This window comes from Platalea leucorodia (genome assembly GCF_965183815.1).
Source record: "Platalea leucorodia genome assembly, chromosome: 4".
NCBI lineage: Eukaryota > Metazoa > Chordata > Aves > Pelecaniformes > Threskiornithidae > Platalea > Platalea leucorodia.
The window spans coordinates 36,206,346-36,231,028 of NC_138826.1; the positions used below are offsets into that span (position 1 = coordinate 36,206,346).

General features: G+C 39.4%; 1 protein-coding gene across 1 annotated transcript in view; it reads right to left on the reverse strand.

Moving 5' to 3' along the window:
• The window catches only part of CTNNA3 (catenin alpha 3), a gene marked incomplete at both ends in the record, with an annotated part of 542,611 nt that overhangs the window by 17,969 nt on the left and 499,959 nt on the right, over positions 1–24,683 (reverse strand). The window contains one exon of the mRNA XM_082309238.1: positions 4,989–5,094. Coding sequence (XP_082165364.1) covers positions 4,989–5,094 — 106 coding nt within the window. The remainder of the gene's footprint in view (positions 1–4,988; positions 5,095–24,683) is intronic.

The following is a 24,683-nucleotide window of genomic DNA, read 5'->3' on the forward strand; positions in this document are numbered from 1 at the left end:
ATAAACAGATGTTAGAAATGTGCTGTGTAGAGAGGATATTCCATAAGGAAGCCTCTACGTATTGCTCAGAAGCATGTGGTAAAAGTAACACTTGCTTACTAGTGAAACCAAACACTATGCTGCAACAGAAGGACAATTAATAAATTCTGAGTTTAATCATCGCACACGCAATTGATGGTTACCAGTTTAATGCCTCACATTCTTAGCTAGAGATCCTGGCAAATTATGAGAGGTTCTTTCCCATACACATTGAAGGTAGTGGGGTGTTAACAAGAGCTTCCCATAAGAACGGCATCAGAACTGACTTGCATCCAAAAGATGCAGTGGTGTTCTACCTAACAGAAATAATACCCACAGAAACCTCAAAGTGATTTGATAAGTTATGCAGTGATTAAAACCACAGTGAAACCAACATTCACAACCCCAGTGAAAAAGCCACTGGCACAAAAGATTAGGACAAACAATTCTGCAGGAAATTCTGACTGTGAACAATACTGTTCTTGCTTTACTTTGATGTCATTCCTTTGCTAATGAAGTCAGTAGCATTTCACTAGAATCTGAATCCGTCTTCACGATGATTAATACTGGGTATAATCGCACACAGACCCACTACTATAAATATAAATGTATAATGTATTGCAGCTATTTATTAATTGTAAGCTTTTAGGTAAGATGATCCTGTAGTCAGAAGATCTTTTCAGCACATGTGCTTGGATCGTATTTATCAACTCATCATTTTAATGAATGCCTTTTTAGTTTTACTTTCTAAAGTACATGAAATCAGCTTCTAAGTTGGGAGACTACCTGGTTCTATAGAAAGAGATGTTTCGTATTGATCCCTAGACTTCCAGAATTTAAAAGTACATAACATTTTATTGCGTTGCTGTATTGATCCTGACCGAGAGACTGCTGTACATCGAGGAGTTACTGACGCACACAGCAGTTAAGCTGCCTTGGCCTTCAGGCCGTGCTGTGGTGCACAGATCCCTTGGCCGCAGCGTACACCTAGCTAACGGACAGCAGCAGAGGAGTTTGCGGGCAGCTCCCACTTGGTACTGGTGATAAGGTCACCTGCATATCCTTGCCTTTATCTATCTAAGACTGCAGAAAGTTGTTCTCATGTGAACACCCCGTCTGACAGTGGAAATGATTAATAGAGTTGTTTCCTTGTAAGAAAAATCCCGTAACAGCTCACATGGCCAAAATGGGGGAGTCTCTTCTATGGACAGGGTCTGCCCAGGGTGCTGTGCGTGGACTGGAGGCCTGTTCGATGCTCCACCACCTGGGGCTCCCACCATTGAAAGGGATGTAAGATTATCTACGCTATTCTTTCCTTACAGCGTTGGCTCTGACAAATAGCAATTTAAATGACACCTCAGAGTCTGAGTGCCTTTCTTACTGGGATAACGGATGAGCACCTCCTGGTGCAAAACAACTGGAATGCTCAGGAGGCTTTTAATAAAGATCTTAATCTACAGCACACTCCATTAAAACCAGGATGTACTAACTGCCTTAATTATCTCAGGGCTTTCAGGTCACAAATTTAACAATGAGTTTGGAACAATCTTATTTTAAACTAAATTTATTATCAGTGTACTTGTGATTAATTTGGCTAGGTTTATGTTGATGCTGTACTGTGATTATTTTCACAGTTGTTAACTCTGAGTCATCTTAAAGCGCTGTGAGTAAGGACTGAAATATAACTGAATTCTGGTAATTTTACTACACTGTGTCCCTTTCCTTCAAACACAGGAAGAGGGATTTATAAAAATCTGAAATGAAGAACAATGTATTAGAGAGGTACTGATGTGTTATAAAGTACTGCAAATGCAGTTTCAGGGTGGTTTTTTTTCTGTTTTTTTCCTCCCAACAGAAAAACCGTATGCATGATGTAATTCCACAGTTCTCAGTTTTGAATCTCTGAAATGACATGGAGTGTGAACCAAAATAATTCATTTGAAAATGTTTTATGAACAGGAAAAGGTCAAAGAGATACGACAGGGATTCTTCATCATGCAGTGATTGCTTATTTTGGGTTCTTGCTCAGTTCTGAAGCTAGACAGAGGAAATACAGCGAGGTTTTTGCTTTTCTTCCTTGCATGTAGCTTTGAATACTGAAAACGCTATCCTACATTACTGTGGTCCTGTTATCTGCAAAGGCAGAGTAATAGTTGTGTCATGGGACAACTGTGAACAGTACAGTGATGTGGCCTAATTAAATGACAGCATCAGAAGTGGTAACAAATACTTATAGGGTAGCCTAAGCTCAATAGCAAGTGGTGAAAAAGTGTCAAGAAAAGTATGCAGGAAGAATACAAGGACCTATAACAGTTACTTGAAAATTGGTACAATGGAGAGCTATCTATTTTCACTTTTGAAGCAAATCATACAAATCCATTTTTGCATGGAATAAAAATTTGGATGTTACTGAAAGGCAACAGGTGAAATGTTCCACTACAAAGTAGTAACACTGCTGAGAAAGGCACTCATAAAACCTCGTTAGAATTCATGTTCCAGTCTGGGCACCAAATTCTTGAAGGGTTCCTTCAGTTTGGACCAACTTCAGAGAACAGCTATTAGGTAGCCCAGAGGACTGTAGTTTCTTTTATTTTAGGACCCCAAGCAAGCAAGGCACAGAAATTTGGCAAAGTAACAGCTGAGAAAAGGAATTATTGGTCTTCACAAATACCTTGGAGATTAAAAAAAAAAAAAAACCACAGTGAGAAAAGAGCTCTGAAAGTTAAAGGACGATTTGGCGTGGGGAAAAAAGGTTAGAGAAGTTAAAAGATTTCTAGCCATCTGAGAAATGAGGGGATCATATGAAGCATCTTTGTAATAGGAGGAGTAAAGGCAAGAGTCTCTTTTTTACTTTGACATGTGTCTAGCACTGATTGTAGTTGTGTTCACCACAGAGGTACTGGAAGGGCTGCTTTGGTTCATCTTTTTTTTGTTGTTCTTTTTTTTTTTTTTTAATAAGCTTCTAGTGCTTATAATGTGAAATTATGTCTAAAATACACCTATAACTGACTAGTGTATTTCAGATGCATACAAGATGCCACAGGGAATAAATACCAGGGGTCATGTGGCTCAAGGGTATCAGCTGTTAGGACAAATGGAAATAATTTGAGTGAATCCAGTAAAAAAGTTACAGTAACGTGAATGATGTCACATTTCCCAGCAGCTACGAGGGTACACACAAATTATGAGCACTAATGATTCATAGCTACTTTATCCTCACACTAATTTGTTCATGTTTCTAGTCTGGAGTCACTGTAATAATACAGAAAAAGGAAAATTTTAGGAGAGAAATATTTCAGCGAAACTGGATTCCCTATTCTAAAAAGAACAAGAGATTATGACCCTTACTCATCTTTGGCTTTGGTACCACATCATTTTCTGCAATAGATCAGTGACAAGTTACAGTTTTGAATTTTAATTTGTAACTGATAAAATCTTAAAAGGACACATTCTCTAATGCTCTTGAAACGAGAGGTGTGCTGGAAGAGTATCTGTCAAGATCAGAAATGGGGACTCAAGACATTTTACCTAGTTTGTCCACAAATCAGGTCACAGCTGTATAGACAGAGAAGAGAAAGTCTTTGTCTTGTTATCTGGAATTCAGAGAGACATATGATAGAAAACACTAACAGATTGTTGCTGCTTCATAGATACTAGAAAAGCAAGCATTGTATATGAAAATCAAAAGTGAGGGGAAGAGAGACAGTACGTGAGGGCGTGGAAGACAGTGACTATACCATGCTACCCTGTGCCTAAAAGGCAGTTACAAAGACCAGGAACATCATAAATGCTTTAGATTTGATACTTGCACCCTGACATTTCACTATACTGGTCTATTGGCACCGCCTGGACCTAAACCAACCAACCTTAGTAAAGAGGGCTGCATCTGACGAGTTGCTTGGTGTATTCGTTTACTAAGCTACTATGCAGTTGTCTTAGCCAGGAAAATGAGCATGCTTATTGATCTATGTAGATCCTGGTTTGGACTTTCTGGTGGGTTTTTTTAGGCTATCTGATGCTTTAAAAATCCAGTGGAAATAAAGTAGACCTTACAGCTCTAACCCTTTGCATTTGATGATGATATGTATTTCTTTTAAATGCTAAAAAAAAATCACCTCAAGACTGCAGCTATGCAGAGGCCAAAACTCTTTGACTATCCAGAAGGGTATTTACGTGGAAAACCATTGGATGTCAATGCTCCAAAGAAACGGCCGGTGTTGGGGGGGGAGAGCTAGGAAAGATAACAGGTACAGCAAGAGCACAGATTCTGTAATACATAGAGAGATTAGGGTGGAAAGCAAATAAATAATTTCAAAGACACAGAAGAAAAGTCACTAACCTTACTAAGCATGGTGCTGAGACCTAGCACCTGTCCAAAACAGTAAGCCTGCTCAGCAGAACTCTATGCCAACACAGTAATCCTGTGTTCCCACATCTAAGCTGACTGACCTGAAACAACTCAAGTTGTTTCTGGGTAACTTACCCAAGGAAGTCAAGAACGGTCTATACTATACATCTAAAATGTTGCATTCATAGGTTAAAGGAGCTATGAAAATATATATATATTTTTATGAACATATATATATTTATATACATACATATATATTCATATATACTGTATCTCTAAAATGTTACATTGATAGCTTCAGGGAGCTCACAAATATACACATATGTACATAAATATATGTACATATATATCTGTGATATAAGTACATACACATTTATGTGTGTTTGTAAGTGTATATATAACAACACACACGTCGATATATATGAAGAAGAGAATCCACACATACAATTAAGGCAGGATCTATGTATAAAGCGGTTCAGAAATTGAGAAGAAAAGGAAAATCAGACAGGTAGATCTAAAAATGTCACAAGTGCTTTTTTAAGTGACTTTCTTAGGTGTTGGAGGTTCTGTGGACGGAGTCATCTGTGACAAAGTTTAATGCATTGCTGCACAAATGACCTACCTGATCAGCAATCAGCCGTGCTAGGACATCCATCCTTGATCCTGACTCTGAAATCATTTTTGCTGCATTAATTACATCAGATGTGTTCTTCAGTGGTCCTCTACCCCTTCAAATGAAACAAAGAACCCTATTACATTATTCAAAAAATGAGAATAAATCATATCCTTGCAAATTAGGCAGAGAAGAACTCAACTGAATAAAGCAACTAATCCATACAGAAGCAACATTAATTAAATCCCCGCCTCCCCAACTGTTCTGTTTTCATGTCCCACATATTTGTATTGTTTGGCATCAACTGAACGCAGAAGCACCAGAAAGACGTCACACAGTTTTTTCATACTGGAAGCACAACCCATGCCAAATCCTGAGGATACAGAGTTTAGGAGAGTACTTTTGTACCATTTGCTTTTCCCATGGTTATATGAAGTTTATGTTCCTTTCCCTTCCAGGAATTTTCTAGTAAATATGTTCAAAGAAAGTTCAGCACAGTGATGTATTCTGAGACTCACCATGGATATCTGGTCAGAAAAACTACGTGGTTTTTTCTTATTTAATTGGTGTACACAAGCGAGAATGGAAATATTCGAACAGGGCTGCAATTAAAACTAACAAATGCCATTCAAAATACAGTTATGCCATATCTGAAAGTACTTCCCAAATAATTTCATAAGTTATTCAAAGAACAATTTTCAGTTTAGGAAAACTGTAAAGTTCTTGTGAACAGGTTGTCAAGAAGCCAACCTCTTTTTTTTTTTTTGTGTACAAACGCTCCCCCCAAACCCAAAAAACTTCTTTAATTACATGAGAATGTTTCTAGAACTCAAGAAGTAAAATGTGACTACTTAAGGTAGGAAATACTGACAACCGTTATCATCTTCACAGTCTCTTGTGCTTCAGCTTCTTCAATGCTGAAATACTTCAGCTAAACTAAAATCAACACTTCATTATATACTTCACATGTGTATAAAGTGAGCAACCCTGCTAAATTCAACTTTGCATTTAACATCTTTGGCAAGAATACTTTTTTTAGTTTTATTGTAGAAACATTTAATTCCTGAAGGCCTCATACCAATTCACAAGTTCTGCCATGGATGAAGGAAGTAGAAAACATGATAAAAATGACTATACTTCTGTGTGCAAATGAGAAGACCTTTTTTCCTTGAAGTCAATATGGTTTCATGTATAAAGGCAGTAAACTATTCCAGTAAAAAACTCGTTTAGCCTAAAAATACTATCATATGTAGTTATACAAACATTTCATTCAGTAAAAAGACAGTGATGACAACACAACATGGCAGGTAATATTTAATCTCTGCTTTTCTTGATTAATTATATTGTTTAGCGAAGAACTATTTGTTGATCCCTGGGGAAAAAGCATATTTTACAAATTACAATTCTTTATTCTCAACTTTTGAAGGCCACATTTGGAACAACCTAGAATCGGGTATTGTACATGTTACTTTTCTACAGGAAGTTATCTTCTTGTTATGGAAAACCTACGTAGCAAATTGATCAGAATTTATAGAAGAAATTTATAGTGCATGTGAGGAATGCATTTGCAAACGCAATCCCATGCATCCAGGATTAAAAGTACTTCACCATACCCTTCATTTGCCTTTCCTAGTATTTTCCCTTCATTGACGACTGCATACTGCACCTTCCCACCATTTCAGTCCGCCAATTAGTTTTTCATTGCTATCTATCTGCACTGTGGCAAGTTCCAGCGGTCTGTATGTCAGTTGTTCCGAGGCAGTCCTTTAGGTGCTGTACAAACTATAAGCAGTCCAGTACCCTCCTGGAAAGTTACAACCCAGTCTACCAGTCAAACAACAGAAAAGGCGAACATAACCCAGAACTAAAGAAGCAGCGAAAGGAGAGATAGCATAACAGTGCAAGTAATTTCTGCTTAGGTAATTGGTGTATCAGCTAGCAGCTTTTTTGCCACCTGAAGATATGCTGGCCGAGTATTTTGGAGGTGAAGCTGTTCAATTAAACTAGCAATTTTCTTGTACCTGTGCAAGGTCCTCAGAGGATCTGCTAACGAGATGAAGCAACTGTGCCCAAGAAAGGTATTTCAAACAAATAATAGAAAGTATTTCTTTCCACCGCAAATACAGCCACCATGAGAGTCATTAGAGAAACACTCAGCAATGAAGACTGACAGGACTTCTGCTCCACTTGCCACCTAGTTGCATCAATGGTTCAAGTTCTACTCTACTACATTCTGTAAGAAATATGGAGCAGGATGCTTATGAGCTATAAACCCCAGCTAGGTCTTGAAACAAATGCTTAGAAATAGTATTTAAGAATGCCTCAGACTTAATTATATTAAAAAGTGTTGAAAAACTCAGCATCTTAAGTTACACATACCAAGAGGGATCCTTTTCTACACAACCAAGAACTATCTGTGCCCCTTTTTTTACCTTCATGTAAAAGCCAGACCCTTTTAAATAAAGCACAGGTTTAATTGCCTTGGGGTATGGCATAATAAGCCATTAGTCCCAATTTATGATGTTTGGCAATTCTATCCACTAAATACTTCTTTTAAAAGAATACTTGGGAGAATACACCAAATCTGCTGAATCACCAGCCAAATGGAAGAAACAGACAGAAAAAAAAACAGGATGAAATTTCTACGGGGACAACTGCAAACTCTAAATTTGGACATAAATAATCAATTGCATAGAAAGAGAGAGCTAGAGCCTATATAGCAGGTTTTAAAAACAATATAGGGGTTATTACAGTGGGTAAGTCTGAACACAAGTCCATGAGGTAGTGCTGCTATGAAAACAGCGGATGCTACACCAAGGTACGCAAATAGGTGGCTATCCAAACCAAAGTTTTCCTTTTGCTTTCTCAGTTTTGGTAAGACTGCAGCTGCAGTTTTGTGTGGGTTTCCATGAAGAAAGTTTTGATACGATTGGAGACTGTGCAAATAGGATGATAAAGCATGTCATAAACATGACCAATAAGGAAAGACTGAAGGGTTTAAACCCTTCTTTGATACAGAAATTTCAAAGTTAGGAGTGGGGCAAAGGAGGAAGCATAAGCAAGAGAGGCTGCAGGATACACATGGTAACAGTCTCCAAATGGGCTTCATGGCTGTAGTGGAGCGGGGAGGCAGTATTGCTTACATTCTAGTAAAGAAGTTTCAGGTGAGGCGCTGAGATCATGAGGAACCGCAACAGAGCAGCCAGGAGGCTGTGGCATCTCCACCACTGGACAAGACAAGACAGACAGCTGTTATGAATGATGGGAGGATTCAAGTCCCCTTCTGAGGTCTCTTCCAGTCCCACGATTTTGCTATTTTCAATTTAACAAAGAAGTTTCATGTTGTTTGGTGAGTGATTAGCGGTTTCAATGCGTGTTACCTTCTAATGTTATCGGTGCAGCTGTGCATTTTGTGAATTCCCAGTTTTCCTGTTTTAGCACCAGATTCAGAACGCCACTAGCTCAGATTAACTCCTTGAATCCAGATGTTAGAGACACAAAAAGTCTCTTAAATCATCTAGGTTGTTTTCCCCAGCCAGCACACAGCTTCCTACCAGTTTTATATTTACTTGCATTTTTTCTGACAAGTCTGAAGTATGCCAAAACACTTCACTTGGGAGGCTGTTTCCCTCAGCTATCCATCTCTCTGTCTGGATTTTTTTTTCAGATATTTCACTTAGTTCTCTCTCTACATCATTGTACCAACACCCTTCTCATTCTACAAATGCAGTCCATGATTCTTGTCCACCAGGTGCAGAAGCATCCCTGTCTAATCTGAGAGACTATTGTGGTACTGGTCCAGTTGTTAAGAATAACCAAATTACTGTAGATAATATCGATTTGCATGCAGAAGCTTAAGAAGCTTAGCTCATGCACCTACAGCAGATGCTTAAAGACACACAAAAAAATCCTTCCCACCATGTACCATCTGCTGGTCAACAGCATCACAAAACTTCTTTGCAGAGTTTTCCATCTTTTTCCCTCTTCTGTGAGAGAAATTCTAATTTCTTTGCTATGATGTCCATGTACCTTTTTTTTAAAGTCAGCCTGACCTTATTTTTTCCCCTGCTTCCAAGCCAAACTTCATCTCACGCACTCAGTTACTGCATTTACTGAAATTCTTTCCCAATGATTTCACTGGGTTGACAGCCATACAGCAGACTCTGAATGCCTGATTTTGATTCATTGCATGGAAGATCTAGTATATCTATTTTACTTCACTATTTCCAAGCATAAAGCCCTACTAGCTAAATAAGTTGATAAAACATTCAAGGCTATGAAAACAGAGATGAGACAGAAAGTACTATACTTATGAGCAATTACATGCCACCTGCTCTATCCAATGAGGAAACCAGGAATAGATCATAAATAATTTGAGACAGACGTCCAGCTAAGTCTAACTAGAAGGAATGTAGTTAGATTGTGTACAATGAAATCAGTTTAGAATATCTCAGCAAAGTTGTATGAGAAAAACAAGCTTCACAAAAATGTTTCTTGGAAGGTACTATCAGAAGAAAAAAGCTGGACCGTGTTAACTGGGATGACATTGAGGGGTTTGGAAAATTGTGAAAGAGAGACCTAAGCCTCTCACTGTAATCATTCTCGCTCCAAGCCATGATAAACAGTTTGTCTGCAGGGTAACTCCATCCCTGTCTGCCTAAACTTAACAACAATGATCAGCAGGAATCAGTATTGGGCATTATTTTCTTTTTTTCCTTCACACTGGAATTTCACTCTGAAAAGTAATGATCGAAAATATTCTCTTCATTCTTACATTAACAGAAACTTACCTCAAATCCAAAAGGCCTTTGCCATCACATTTTCCAGGAATAGAGTCTTCTGTCTCTGAGCAAGGCTGAGTGGCTTACCCCTACTCACTGTACTCACCTCAACAAATGTTTTGTACTTCCCCTGCATCAGAAACAACAATAGGGAGCTCTACTGACAAGTCAGTCTCAAAAAATGAACTCCTACCTAACATACATCAAACACCATAAGCTACCATCAAACACCAGCATTTCGTAGCGCTGCAAGCATTTCAAGGCGTGAACTTAAGCTTTGCAACTACTGTCATCTCCAAACCACAACCTGAGTGGTCTTTGTCGTGTGAAATTCTTGAGCTATCAGTCCTAATTTCTAGCTCAGCAAATCCTGACAACTCCTACTGTAACTCTAGGTTTATGGGGGCACCGCAGAAGGCGGCACTAACTCCAAACCAGTACAGACCCAATACATCTGTCTCTTCGGTCATCGCTGTTGCAATTGAAGTTCAGCAATGGATCCAGCCTGGCAATCCTGGCCTACCCCTGACCAATGTCCATCTGAGAAGCCCCAACTTGTATCATCAGCTAGGGTTCAGGCTTGGCCTGGATGAGGCTGACTGTTGGCTAGGGCTCCTGGTTGATGGGAATCAACTGCAGCATTTCTTGACTTTGTGAAGAAGGTCAGAGTGCTCATGCAGGTGACTATCATGGTCACGTATTAAGGTACGTGTCTGCCCTTGGGGAAAGTGCATTGATTACATTGCTATCAGGGTATTTAGTTTTATAAGGTACATCCATTATCTCATCCACAGAGACAGAACGATATTCCTACACAAATTCATTGCATTTTATACACACTACAGTATTTAGTTAATTCAGTTGTTACTACATTCCATGGTTCCACTTGTGCTTCCTGCAGTTCTTCCTCAAATACGTAGTGTGTTCCTAAGTTCTTCTACCTTCCTGCTGCTGCTTTGCAAAATCCTTCTAATACTGGCATAGCTTATTACACCTGTCTGCAGGTCTCTATCAGTTATACCTCAACAAACCAGAAATTCAGTTTGGGAGAACATAATTGTAGATTGTACAGGTGGATCCCAGAGCTGACCTTTGCCATTTCATTGCAGCTGGGGACACAGGAGCAAGAAAGATTCTAGTTTCACTCACTTTCTATCCCAGTCTGAGTTTACAGGTTTGGAAATTAGGAGAAAAAATTCTTAATGCTAGCAAAACTGGTAGCGTAACTCACTAAAGGCCAAACTCACACTCAACATTCACAGATGCAATGGCTGAAGCAGTTCCACTCGTTAACAAAATAAATGTAGTATAAATAAGTGTAGCCAGATGAGAATGGAACAGTGTGAAGAAATGCTAAAAGGTATGAGGTAAATGACCGTAAACTCTCTGTATTATTTTGTAGCTATAAATACTTTCTGTGAGTAAAGGAATGTAAGACTTACAAAAATACCTGGATTATATGGAATGGCTCAGTGACGTTCCAGGTAATGTGAACACGGTGCATATATTACTAACTATTCTATAATTCTGGAAATGAAAATGAGTTTAAGACAGAAGTTTCTCTTCCCTCTTCTTTTTTGCCTTCCTGCACTGGCAATATATCAGGTCTGTATCTCCCTCACAGAGTGTCCTGGTTTCAGCTGGCATAGAGTTAATTTTCTTCCTAGTAGCTGGCATAGTGCTGTGTTTTGGATTTAGGATGAGAATAATGTTGATAACACACTGATGTTCTGGTTCTTGCTGAGTAGAGTTTACACTAGCCAAGGACTCTTCAGCTTCCCATGCTCTGCCTCGTGCACAAGAAGCTGGGAGGGAGCAGAGCCAAGACAGCTGACCCAGACCGGCCAAGGGGCTATTCCATGAAGAAGAAGGAAGGGGGGGGACGTTCGGAGTGATGGCGTTTGTCTTCCCAAGTAACCGTTACGCTTGATGGAGCCCTGCTTTCCTGAGGATGGTTGAACACCTGCCTGCCGATGGGAAGTAGTGAATGAATTCCTTGCTTTGCTTTGCTTGCGTGCGCAGCTTTTGCTTTACCTATTAAACTGTCTTTATCTCAACCCACGAGTTTTCTCACTTTTGCTCTTCTGATTCTCTCCCCCATCCCACCGGGGGGGAGTGAGTGAGAGGCTGCGTGGTGCTTGGTTGCCGGCTGGGGTTAAACCACAACACAGAGGAATAAGGGAGAGGAGGTCCAAAAGCATGTGCTTTTTTACAGCAAGAGTGGGGTGATATATATCAAACAAATACACTTTGTAAATGAGTATTACATGGGCTGATCTGGCTAAGACTGTTTTTTATTGGATTGGTACCTTTGAGTGTGCAGAAGTCATCCACAGACCCTGCTGGAGTTCTGAGTGCTGCCCTTCAAACTCTCTTGGTAGGTATGTTGGCAATCGACCTCATTTTGTCTATCAGTTCCAAATTGTGTCTGCTGAGAACCAATAAATCCTATCAATTCATAATCAAACAAACAAGTTGGAAGCATGCATAATAGAACAAAGAGATGAGTAACAGCCAAGATGATTTTTCAAGGATAAATATTGTCAGACCAACATAAAATAAGCTTTTATGGCTTCTGGGAAGATCAGAAGCTGTAAATACCGTGTATCTTCAGATAGGCTTCTGAAACTGTCTCCTGTTGTATTTTCATAAATTACCTAAAGAATATGTGGTCTAGACAAAATAATTGCAAGGGGGATGCAAAACTGTTGGAATAGCATATTCCAAGACAGACTGGTTATCAAAGGGCCGCTGTCACAATGAGGGGAAAAATAGAAGAAGGAACCTGGTTTTGCCAGGATCTGCCTTTGTTTCTGCGCTGCTCAGTTCTTTATTTATGACTTGAAGGAAGGAAAAAAAGAGAATGCTTAATGAACTTAAACTTGATACTGATGTGGAAGGGGAAGGAAATAGGCTGGGAGGCCACACTTGGAATTAAGAATTATCTTGAGAAAAGCATGGAAGAAAAAGCAGATACAATTAAAAAAGGGTATGTGCATTCCCGTAGGAAAATCAAATGCACAGATGCAAGTGGAGAGTCAGTCCCTACACAACAGGACAGCAAGAAGCAACCTGGAGTTTCAGTGCATAAAAATCCATCGGGAATCAATACGAGCATGCTGCAGAAGAAAAGGCAATGGGAAAATGGTAAGCACACAGGAGGAAAACTTCTGCTCTTTTTTACAGAAATGAGTCTCTGTAGGAGAATTCCTGGAAAGACATAAGACTTAGTTTAGAAAAGAGAAGACTGAGTGCCAATGGAATGGATTTGGGTTTGCTTCCTAAAGCTTCAGCTTATTATGGTGGAATAAGCAGTAAGGCTCCGTCAAAAATCTTGACATGGAAACTCCTCTTCAACTGCAGTCACTGGGTTACCTGGCACAAGAGGATTATATGGCACTTACACAGTCATATGGTGACATGGTCTATCAACAACGACAACTTATCTAACATCATGCATGTCTTATCTTGAAGGCATCTATTCTGTCAAAGCAGCCACCTTCTGACCTAGGGAAGAGTAGGAAGTGCCACAGAGTTTCTGGACGAACCTGCAATAATTAGCCCAATGAATTCTACAGCACTAGCTTTGAAGAAACCAAAGAAGTGGGAAAAATACTAAACACAGAAACAGTTCAAAAGTCCACTTTTCCCTTGAGTTAAATTAAACTATACTTTCTTCTTCTCCCAGACCTTTACAGAATGATAATGCAACTGTGGCTAAAGAAATACTGAAAATGAAGGCCAGTGTAATAATCCACAGGAGCGGTTAAATCCTTTACACCAGTGTGGTATTTGAATGGGAACTGGAAAGTACTGTTATTTACAGCAATTTTTTTTTAACATCAGTACAAGTTTATATCAGTCCTATGATTTCTTTCTTCTTCTCCTCTGGGGCAGATTCTGCTATCTAGATACCTCACTGTTGATCTCATGTTGGTCATTTTCTTATCTAGGTCATCCTTGTCTCCCCAAATCCCTTGCACTTTCACCAGCTTTACAAAATTAATAAAGCTATTATTTAGAAGGCTTTGCTCTAAGAGGAACCCAGTCATTTATTTCTTTTTGTTGCTCCTACTTCCTGTATTTTGCCACCCAAGACCAAAACAGAGCAATCAAAAATTTTCTCAGCACTTAGCAGACAATACAGCAGCAGATTTTTCAAAGGCCTTTAGTGTCGACCAACTGCAATTCTGATAGTGATGTCCAAAATTCTCTGAATTTCACTAAAATCACGATCACTTGTGTGCTCTCTCAAGAATATCCGAGTCTTCTAGTAGCTTCACAAAACATCACGAAGACTCTATGGTATATCTGTAGTTCATCTTCGGTGCCATGCCTATGCAACAGGGATTCTCATTCATGGGCCACCACTGCCCCTGCAGGCACTACAACGCAGAACAGCATGGCCCTGCCTCCCCCTTCGCCCCCAGCGGCTTTCAAGTGGCATAGTCCCTGGCTATCGGTCTGCAAAAGCCCTTGGGTCCATGCTTCATAGTGTCTGTTCCCGACCTCTTCATACTTTTCCCAAAGCAGGCCATTTCTGACCCTGTAAAATACAATGTGACTGCGTAACAACAAACAAAATGCCCTTCATTTGTATTACTGTTTGGACAAAGTATTTGACAATATTAAAACAGTATTTGAGAATATTAAAATATTTTCTCAATGATCCACTGTGTCTTCTTCCTCTCTCTGCTTTGATTAATGAAGTAGGAATACAGCGATTTGAACAGGAAAAGGACAAAACTCTTGTTTCTAAGCTCACATATCCTAGTTTGTCAGCTGTATAAACTTTGTTAGAAAAATCCAGGCACTAAAAACTTGGCTGCAGGGTCAAAGGTGAACATGACAGTACTGCAAAATAACTGTCACTAGAAGTGCTATTTCTGGTCTCCAATTTTAAAAAGCATATGGCTTAACACCGAGGAATTCTTGCTTCAGAATGTAGTCCTATATAGCAGAGCGCTGCTCCATCATCCTAATCACGACACTTTTGAAACTGAGAAATCCTGAAATAGTTAGTAGGGAAAAAATGCTGATATTACTTGAATAGTTACTGAACATTATGTTACCTGTCAAGGATGCCTCATAATTTTTTCCATACTTAAAATAGCATGGAAAAGAAGAGAAGAGAAGAGAATGTGAGGCAGAAGTCAAGTGGGAACAGAAAAGAAGGTATGTCAGGAGAGGAGCTGCACGTGTAGCCTGGGAGGTGGAAGAGCAGCTGAAACTCTGACTGCAAGTTCTTGTATCAGAAGTCTGACAAAGCTAATCATAGCAACAACAGACTGTGGAAAGCAAAGCATCAAAGGGCTATGTTTGTACATGTCTGACTCTGATGTGTATGGATATGCATTAAATATTTATATGTGCAACAACCAAACACAGAAGAGTCTGTATGTTTACACACACTTACAGAGATGAAAATCTAAGAATTGTGAGATCTTCCCATAGTCACACTTGTGCGCTGTGACAGATGTGCTTGTCCCCTTGACCAGACTGGCGGTGGTTTGGTGCAGGCTCCAAAAGAGATAAAGGCCTGAGCTGTACACGGGCTGTGAATTCCTCTGTTTTCAATGTTTGCTGAAAACCCACAAAGGAACAGAGCGATTCCTTTATCAAGGAACAGAGCAACTCCTTTATCAAGGAACAAAGTTAGTTGTGGGTACAACAGTCTCCTGCATACCTTTTCTATCTCTCGGAATCTGACTACAAGCCAGCCACTTTATCCTATAAACATGATGGCATAAGTGAGCCTTTTTGGAGCTCTCCCTGCTAGGCAGTGCGGCTGCATGGTGGTGACCCACTCCCCCCTGCCCTGGGACACCTCTCAAGGTTGCTCCTTGAGGCAGAGAGACCTTTTACCAATGACCCATCTTTGGTAAGCAACCAATATCGCGCTTAACCTTTTGTCTTGGTAACTTTGCATGTGGAATTGATGCTAATGAAATATTATATAAGCTTTGCATATATAATCCTTTAGATATAAACTGCTGACCAAGTCTGAGACTAGGATTGGATCCAGCGGCACCTAGACTCCTCTCTGAGGAAGGAGTTTAGGAAGCAAGGGGGTCCTCTCTGAACCTCGTGACTCAACGGGAGGGTCTTCTTTACTCTTTGTATTTCTTCCTTTAGACATAAACCGTTGTCCAAGTCTGAGACTAAGACTGGACCTAGCCACACCTAAAGGGCGTCTACTCTGAACCTCATGACTCAATGCGAGGGTCTTCCTTACTCTCTGCATCTCCAGTCTAACTCGAGTGGAACTCAGTTTCCCTTTGTATGATTCTTCCATGCAGTAATTCACAGAGTGAACCCTGCCATCGAACTTCGTGAAGTCGCACTTTTACAACATCGTATTAAGACCACTTTTGCTAATACCTCTGTCGGTGATTCCTTAAGGGTTGTAAATCACCTCCATTCGCAACATGCACACAGACAGACACCCTTCACTTATAAATCCCAAAGTCCAGATCTCAAAGATGTCTGGACTTCTCTTGCCAGCCCTGATGAAATGCATTAATGGAATCATCCAATTTCTACCCAGTTGAGACCAGCTGCAGGAGGTGTATATATTAAAAACAACCAACCAACCAACCATATAATTAAATATATATTTTTATATATATAAAAAATAATAACGATATAAAATTGTCATTGTGATCTGAAGATGAAAAGCACTTCATAGTGCTTCACAAAGCTAGTTGTTGTTACTGAACTATTTTATCCATGCATTTTACACTGGACTCAAAAAAGGAAAAAAAAAAAAAAAGAAAAAAGGAAGAAGAAAAAAAGAGAAGAATGCCAAAAGCCTGTAGTGATAAAAACAGTGGAAAGACAGGAAGCTGTCATCCTGCAGCAGGTCACAGCTGGGTATAAACTGGACGCTTTGATGATGCATTTCATCAAAGACTGCAAGAGAAGTCCAAATGTCCAACAGTGTCCATCTGTGCGCACGAGTGTAAGTACGGAAACAGCTCGCAATTCTTAGATTTTCAGCTCTTCTGTGTTTGCTGGCAGTTTATAAAAAATAGAGATGAAATTGTAACAAAAGCAGTGGTTTGTACAATATAGCACAACTGAATAAATTTCATGATGCTATTACTGAGCAGATGCCATCCATGAAGCTCAATGATTTGTGTTTTGTTTAGTTACAGAGGAAACAATTTACAGATGTAGAAACTGGTTCTCCCAGTTAGCTATTTCATAGCCACTTTTTCCTGTGCCACCAGAAATCTCTCCCCAAATCTGCCTCTGATCTATTCATCACACCCATACACAAACAGTATTGGTACAATGCAAGAGGATACCACAACATCACAAGTGAGTGACTTCTGGTATTTAAACCAGGCATCAATTATTTGTTTCTCACCTCTTTTTCCTCTCATTATCTCTCAGATGTTTCTCCATCTCTTTCTGCTTCCAAATCCAGCTTTTCAAAGGACACTTTGATTTTTTTTAGTTGCTAAGAAGGTCAGCAGATCTTACCAGTCATGGGCTTTAATTTGGATGTCTGTCATTTTTAATCACTATGTTACATATCTACAGTTATTGTTGTGTTGATTACAGGGAAAGTCTGTGCTGTTTGCTTCATGAATCTCCCTTCTCCTATTTTCCCTGTCATGACCAGAAATTATCCAGGGACTTTAACATCTCTAATGTAAGAAACCATGCAATAGCCTCACAGACTGTATGTTTCAGTAATTTTTAAAACCCAAGCCTTTCCATAAGTAAAAACTATGCGGTTATGAACAAATAACATTAAAATGGTATGCATACATGTTAATAAATGCACAGCTTCCTTGCAGTCTGACCTGGATTACGCAACAAAGTGGACAATGCAAAAGGAGATGCCAAATCTTGTCCTCTGCAAACAGGCCAGACACGCTGTCCATGATACTTCTGTAGGCGCTGACAGCCTGTCTGCAGAGGTACTTAGGGTTGTCTCCTGTGAGAGCCGAAAGAGCAAACACGGAGGTGTTTGGCTATGTGGAATACGTTTCAAATGTAACAGCACCGCAGCTCCGTATCTGCACTTTCTCAAAGCACAGAGGCAAATTATGACCGAGTCAGAAAGTCAGCGTTATCTCTAAGGACTCCCACTGCAGAGTGGCCCATCTGCTTCCCACTCTGTGCTGAATTTTCAACAGGAGTTATAACATGGTCTAGAAAAGGCAAGTCGTAACAGCCTGGAAGCAGAAAAAAGCCATCGGAGGGTTACTAATGAAACCAAATAGGAATGTAAGCAGCACAGTGCAAACAGATAGCAATGCCACTTAAGTAAGTCAATATTGTCTTATAAAATCCTCTTGCTATGCTGTAACCTTTAAAAAATGAAAGAAACATTCCCTTTGTTCTTGAAAGTCTATCTTTTCAGTTCTCCAATGACAGAAAGCAAATGAATTGTTCTGAACATCATTTGTTGCATCTGTTTTCTACTAACTTTTTTTCTTTAAAAGAATCCAGCCATATATACATCCAGACTGTTTCCTTACTGTTTCAGAACATGCCTTGTAGCAAGGCCTGTTACAGCAGTTCAAACTCAGTGAATCCCAAAAGGTAGAGGCTGAAAGTCAAACGGCAAATTTGAATTTGGTGCTTTATGACCACTATACTCTGATTTTTTTGAGGGTATTTGTGTCTCGTCTAATTGTGTCATTAAAAAAAATTAAGTTCATGGCAGACCTTACCTTTTGAAATTTTACAGCAGTGCACAGACACTCATGAACAGTGTTAAAACTGAGTTACTGGGAACGTGGCACAGGGTAACACTCTTGTGGGAAATCATCCCTCTAAAGCGGGACAGCTGATCTCTCCCTGGACTGCCTATTGCAAGTGCCCTCTCAACAGCATCTTCAGCTGGATTGTGAGAGACTTCCCAAACCATCCCTCTGCTGAGTTTTTATCATTCAGCTGGCCTGTGGTCCTACACGACCACTCCAGCCTGTGCATAATCAATCCATTGCTATTCATTAACCAAACCACATGCATCCTCACGACTGCAGTGAGGTACAAAGGACTGTCCTAAGTCATCATTTCTGCATCTGCAGCAACAATTTCGACTGGCTATTTACAAGTACCTTCTGTGTAGCGTTTCATCAGTTTTGCAGCAGGAACAGCCTGGGGAGTCTGGATGGGCCAGAGTCTCCACCTCGGCACCACCTCGGCCCACAACAGGAGCTGTCTGGGGAAACCTGAAGGACATTCAAGAACTCCCATCTGGAGAGCTCCTGCACCACTTGGTTACATCCTTCTTGGTGAAGGTGGCTAGAAGTTCAGTCAATCACCTTGTCTGCGCTCAGTCCACTGCTCCAAGGCCATTGTCTCATGGATACGAATGACTACACGGGGAGCACCTGGACCACACAGGCAATTAAATTAATTTACTAGCACATTCTGTGAAACATGAAATTGTCACATTTTTCTAATTTTTGAAATCTCTTCCATGTTTTTAGAACAAAGCAGGGATGGAGTGCATGGTCCGATCTGACCCCACGTTTTAACACTTAGTAAAACAAATGGCAAGCAGAAAGTACTTCCCCCTCTGGCCTCAAGCAGGTATGATCGTTTCTGGATGCAGAAAATAAGCTAATCAGAATAAATTGATGCAATTTAAAAACACAAACTACTTGAAGAAAACCATTAGGAACTCTGGCAGATGCATAACTAAACACTTAAATTCAGAAGGGCTGAGCTAAAGGTTGAAGATGCCATCTACCCTCTGGACATGGAGTTATAGAGAAGCTTTTAATTACATCATAACAAACCCAGAGTAAAATATACGGTATGCTTTACTTATTCCTGGGGAAAAAAATGGATGGTAGCAAAAGAAGATGTAGACACTGTGAAGAACCGTCTTCTAATGGATTTTTAGATTTTCAAACATGAAAGCAAACAGAAGAGATAGTAAATTCATTACGTAAAAATAAACATTGAAAAACCCAAACTTTTTTATGAATTATAGTAAGACAAAAAGACTGTTATGAACTAGAGTCACAGAATGAGACCTCCGATTCAGTAATACAGGGTAATAGTGCTAGCTGCATTATACACCCAAGTAGCTGTAATTATGCATTTATATGTAGTATATGACCAATCTGTCATTCTTGAGCTTACACTTTTGATCTGTTTTTTTTTCCCTAAACCAATTGACCACAATGCCATTAATCAGATGACAGTAGAAATTGCAAAGGAAGGTAGATTAATGATTTCAGTTTGCTCTCACATATGTCATAGTTCACATCATTAAACACCACATATATTTTGTGGCAAGACAATTAGATAACTTTTGGATAACTGCCTCTACATGGACACTACCTTGCAAGTAAAGACAGAGTATCTAGATTTCAATACCAGCCAAACGAACTGGAAAGTCTAGGAAACCTGTCTCTCACACACACACACACAGAGCCACACAGACTGACCTGCTTTCTTAACACGTTTCTAGCTTTCATTACACCTCCCAGATTAACACAGCACATAGTACATAAACAGACGAAATGCAGGATCCTTCTCCACATCCACCACCTGACTTCCTTGGAAATATCTAGGGCCAATGGATCAAACATAGGTATTTTATGCAGCTCGCCAAAACAAATCATGGTAGTCCCACTCTGCCATAAACTCCAGCTATGAAACAGGGGTGAGGACGAGCAACGAGGGCTGGAGAACGTTCTCCATGCAATTCTCTGCATTCTAGCAGGCAGAGCACTATTAACCTGCCACCAGCTCACCTGGCAACTCCCTTCGGCGCTTCCCTAGAACCGCTAAGTGTCTGGGCGGTTTATTGACCGCATCTATTGCTGCATGCAGCCACCCTGACACAAGGACTACCTACGCACGGCAGGTATGCCTTGGATACACCACAGGCATCATGGTCTACTGCCATTTACATGAAGAATTCCACTTCGGGGCTTTCAGGTATTTAGAAAACATGACTCCTCAATGGATGATGGAGATAAATAAGCGCCTTTACAAATTTAGGTTTCTGTATTTAGAATGTTATGAGACTCCTAAGATACATGTTTCCTGCTTGAGAGTATGTCAGAGGCTACCTGAAAATAGAACAGAAAGCCAGAACCTAGCTGTGCAGTCCATGCAGGTGTGAACACAGCTGCTGAAAGGTCTTTTAACACAATTAAGCTAAGAGCTGTATCAATGACATACAGTTTTAATTCTGAACCCTTCTTATCTCAAATTTTCTCATTCCCCTTGACTGTATCTTCAATCATAGTAATTAAAAAACCTCATCCAAATCTCAAAAATCACAAGACTGGCCAAAAAGTATGGCGCTTAGATTATTTTGAGCTTGTTTTATTTCTAAAGCTCAAGGCTGCACACTGGTCATGTCTTCAAGCTTCTAATCTCTTAATCATGAAAGCCCAAACCATTTTACCTTTAAATAAGGGTTAAGGCTCTGTCCAACTCAAAACAAGGGCTTCCTTAGCAGGGACAGCTATGATGAGTGGCCACTCTGCCAGGCCAATCCTCTCCAGCGTCCCTACCCTGCCAGGCAGGAGCAACAGGAGACCTTGATGTGGTGCAGCTTGGTGCCATGACTGTACTCAGAGTGGACACCTCTGCAAGAACAGAGGGGAGAGATGATGGCTGGAAGAACAAAATATATCCTCCCACGTGAAGCAGAGCCCCAAGAGGCTCACTGTATTGCTAGATGCAGAAGAAAATTGGGAGAACTGGCAAAACTAATTAATAGTAGTAATACCACGTGCTAGAAAGGAGGCCATGCTACAATCAGGTCTGTCTTATGGTATTGTTTTACTCTACGCAGTTAGCCTCTGTAAATCTCTTCTTCACCTTCCCTCTAACATTTTTCGAATTCTTTAAGTTGATTCACAGCACAATCATTTTACCTCTTTCTTGCCCATTCCTACTGCAATGTTCTTTACCAAAGGGTTTATCATTCCACTGAAATGTTGATTCCAAAATTAATCTTTCAGAATGCCTTTACTACATGTGACATCATCTTGCTAATCACCAGTCATGCCATTTTCAGAGTTTACATTTGCTATCCTACTCCTGGCGTTAACACGTGCTATTAATAATCATATTTTTCAACACTTCTACCCACAAGCTATCATTAATAGCTTTTAAAACTACTTGAAAGAACAAGACCTCTCAGTGGTGCAACTATAATTTTAACTACCTAGTATGTCACAACAAAGGAATCAGTCTTCTGAAAAATCTCCAGAAAAATTCAAATTAATACCAAAGTTTGATTCAAAAACTCACCTGGGCTATCAGTAACCTGCTAACATTTTTGCTCAGAAAGATGTATTTGACTAATGGTATATAAAAATACTGCAAAATTCTTTTTCAGAGTGTTCATCTAGTGTTTTGCAAAGAAAAAATTCACAACATTCAAAGATTTTGCAAATATGATAAATGGATTTTAAGTTGAATGAAGTTTAGGACACAGAACATGGGAATGAAAGAAATTTTTGGAGTTAAGGAGTCAGTTTTCTGGTAGTTAAACTACTATACCTTATATGCATTCATCAAGTTTTCAAGTTTCATCTTCAGAAAACAATGGCAATTTTTGCCTGATTGTGACACCAAACATTTAGAAAAGGGAGTCATGAAGTTGTACACTCTACATGCCATGCATTATAAATTCAACAGCAACTGGAATTAAAGATGCTGTTGAGCCTAGGGAGGTACCAAAATCAGGATTACCGGAAACAAAATGCTGCAACAAACCTGTAATGATAAGCTGTAGGTCGGTAACGGACGATAATAAAATTCACCTTTCAAAATTAGTTCATTCCATTAGCAGAGTCATATTTTAGAATTTACCAGAAAACTGTCCTCACAGATTTGTTTTTTTTTAAAAAAAGCACTTTCAGTGTTGCAAAATAAAACAAATGATATATACAATGTAATTAAAACATTTTGCAGTAAAAAGTAAGAACGTACTCATCAAAAATTTACATTTTATGTTATACATGCACCTAGCACATCTGCTATGCCATTGTGACAGATGTTTATTAATATGGGTATCTAATCATATTGCTAGGTTGCTAATGGCTCAGTAATCCATCTTCTAAATACCACTCAAGTTTCTAATTATATGTTGAACCAATTATCAAAATATTTCCAAAGAATTACTTCTTTGGAATTACTTCTTCTATGGCCTCTGAAAAGCAGAATTAACTCGCAGTTTTGTTTCAACAACAACGTACAATTCTATCATAGCAATACATACAACATGTTGTGTTTATAATATGTACGTTGTATGAAAGACTTACTTTAAAGACATTTCCTTTAATCTGAGAACTAGTACAAAAATCAGCTAAAATTAATAGAAATGTGTTTTGATATGAGATCTCTTGAAAGAACATGTTCTATGGTAAGGCTGGTGACCATGGACCAGGTGACTCCGCTGGACTCTACTCCTTTCAGTTATCTTCAGGAATGTATAGATCCCAAATACTACTTCCTCATGCATTAGCCCACCCTAAAATTTCTATGCCTTGCAACCTGCAACCTGTTTTTTCCTCTCAGTTTGGTTCTCATGTCCAGAGGAAATGACTAAATTTCCCCACATCAAAACAGGATGCTGATTTTCAATTTTCTTTTTCTTGTTCAACTTCAAAATCTCCAAGTAGAAAATCTCACATCTTCCTGCCAGAGTACTACAGACCATGCACTTATTTGAAATGCTGGCATTTAGTTAGAGAGTTAATTAGTTAGACAATTAGACAATTCAGTTAATTATTGAAATAGTTGGTTACAGCTGAGCATCAGTGTTTTAAGATTCCTCCAACTGTGGAAATAATAATGGTTTATTAAATTAAAGATCATAGCATCCTTTTCCCAGCCATTAACTACTGATGTCCACTACACATTTGTACTCACCTTTACTGTGGACATATTCTCTTACCAACTCTTCTCTTACCTTCTAAGCCCCTATGAAGGTACAGGTAAAGCTTACTTTATTACAAGTAAGTTCACAGACGATGAACAAGCTGGACTTGTTGGGCTTGAATTTTTCAATTGCCTTGGTTTGTCTGATACTACTTTAGTCCCATTTATTTTCTACTAGACACTGTCTAGCTCACCGACAAGTTGCTGTTTCATGCGGCCACAGAATCAGACTAAAAGGCAACACAAGTTCTTGACAGTGTTGCCTTAGACACCAGATATGATCAGAATCTTTCAGATACAACTCTTCAGAGCTGAAACACCACCTAGTGTCATCCTATTTGTTGCATTTCAAGGGTCAGGGGGTTTGGGTTTGTTTGTGTTTTGTTTTTTTTCCGAATAAAACCAGTAAGTACATTTTTTACTTTTACTTCCTCCATACTACAATTGCCTAACGGGCATAACCAGAGGAAGCAATTTCAGTCCTAGCTAGTCTTCATGACTGCACTACTTACTTGACTTTTACTGAAAAAGTACCTGGCTTTAAAATGCTGTGCAAAGAGGAAACTAATTTCAGATTTTTAGAATAAAAATATATACTTTGCATAATGAAAAAGAACAATTTTAGAGACAGACTGTATTGTGTTTCCTTTGTATTTTATCAATTTGCTACTTGCCTTATTCATGCTTTGAAAAAGAAGTAAACAATTCTCATACTCAGTCTCATACTGTTGACAACTCACAGAGTTACGAACAGCTCTACAGCACCAAAGGAAAAGGGTCATGATGTTCTCATCCTCCCAAATTTCCCACATTTTTCATGGGAGAAATTCCATGAAATTCCAGAGAAATTCCTCTCCTCGTCGCTCTTAACTACTTATGTAAACACAGTGTAACATACAGAGTGTGTAAATGAGATCTTTGTATTGTCAGCCTCAAGCATTCAAATATCATGAGTCAGACTTGAAAATATCGCAGAACTGGAATAAATACCATGAAACTTGAAATACTAAACCTGAGGTTCTTTATATTTACTCTCTGT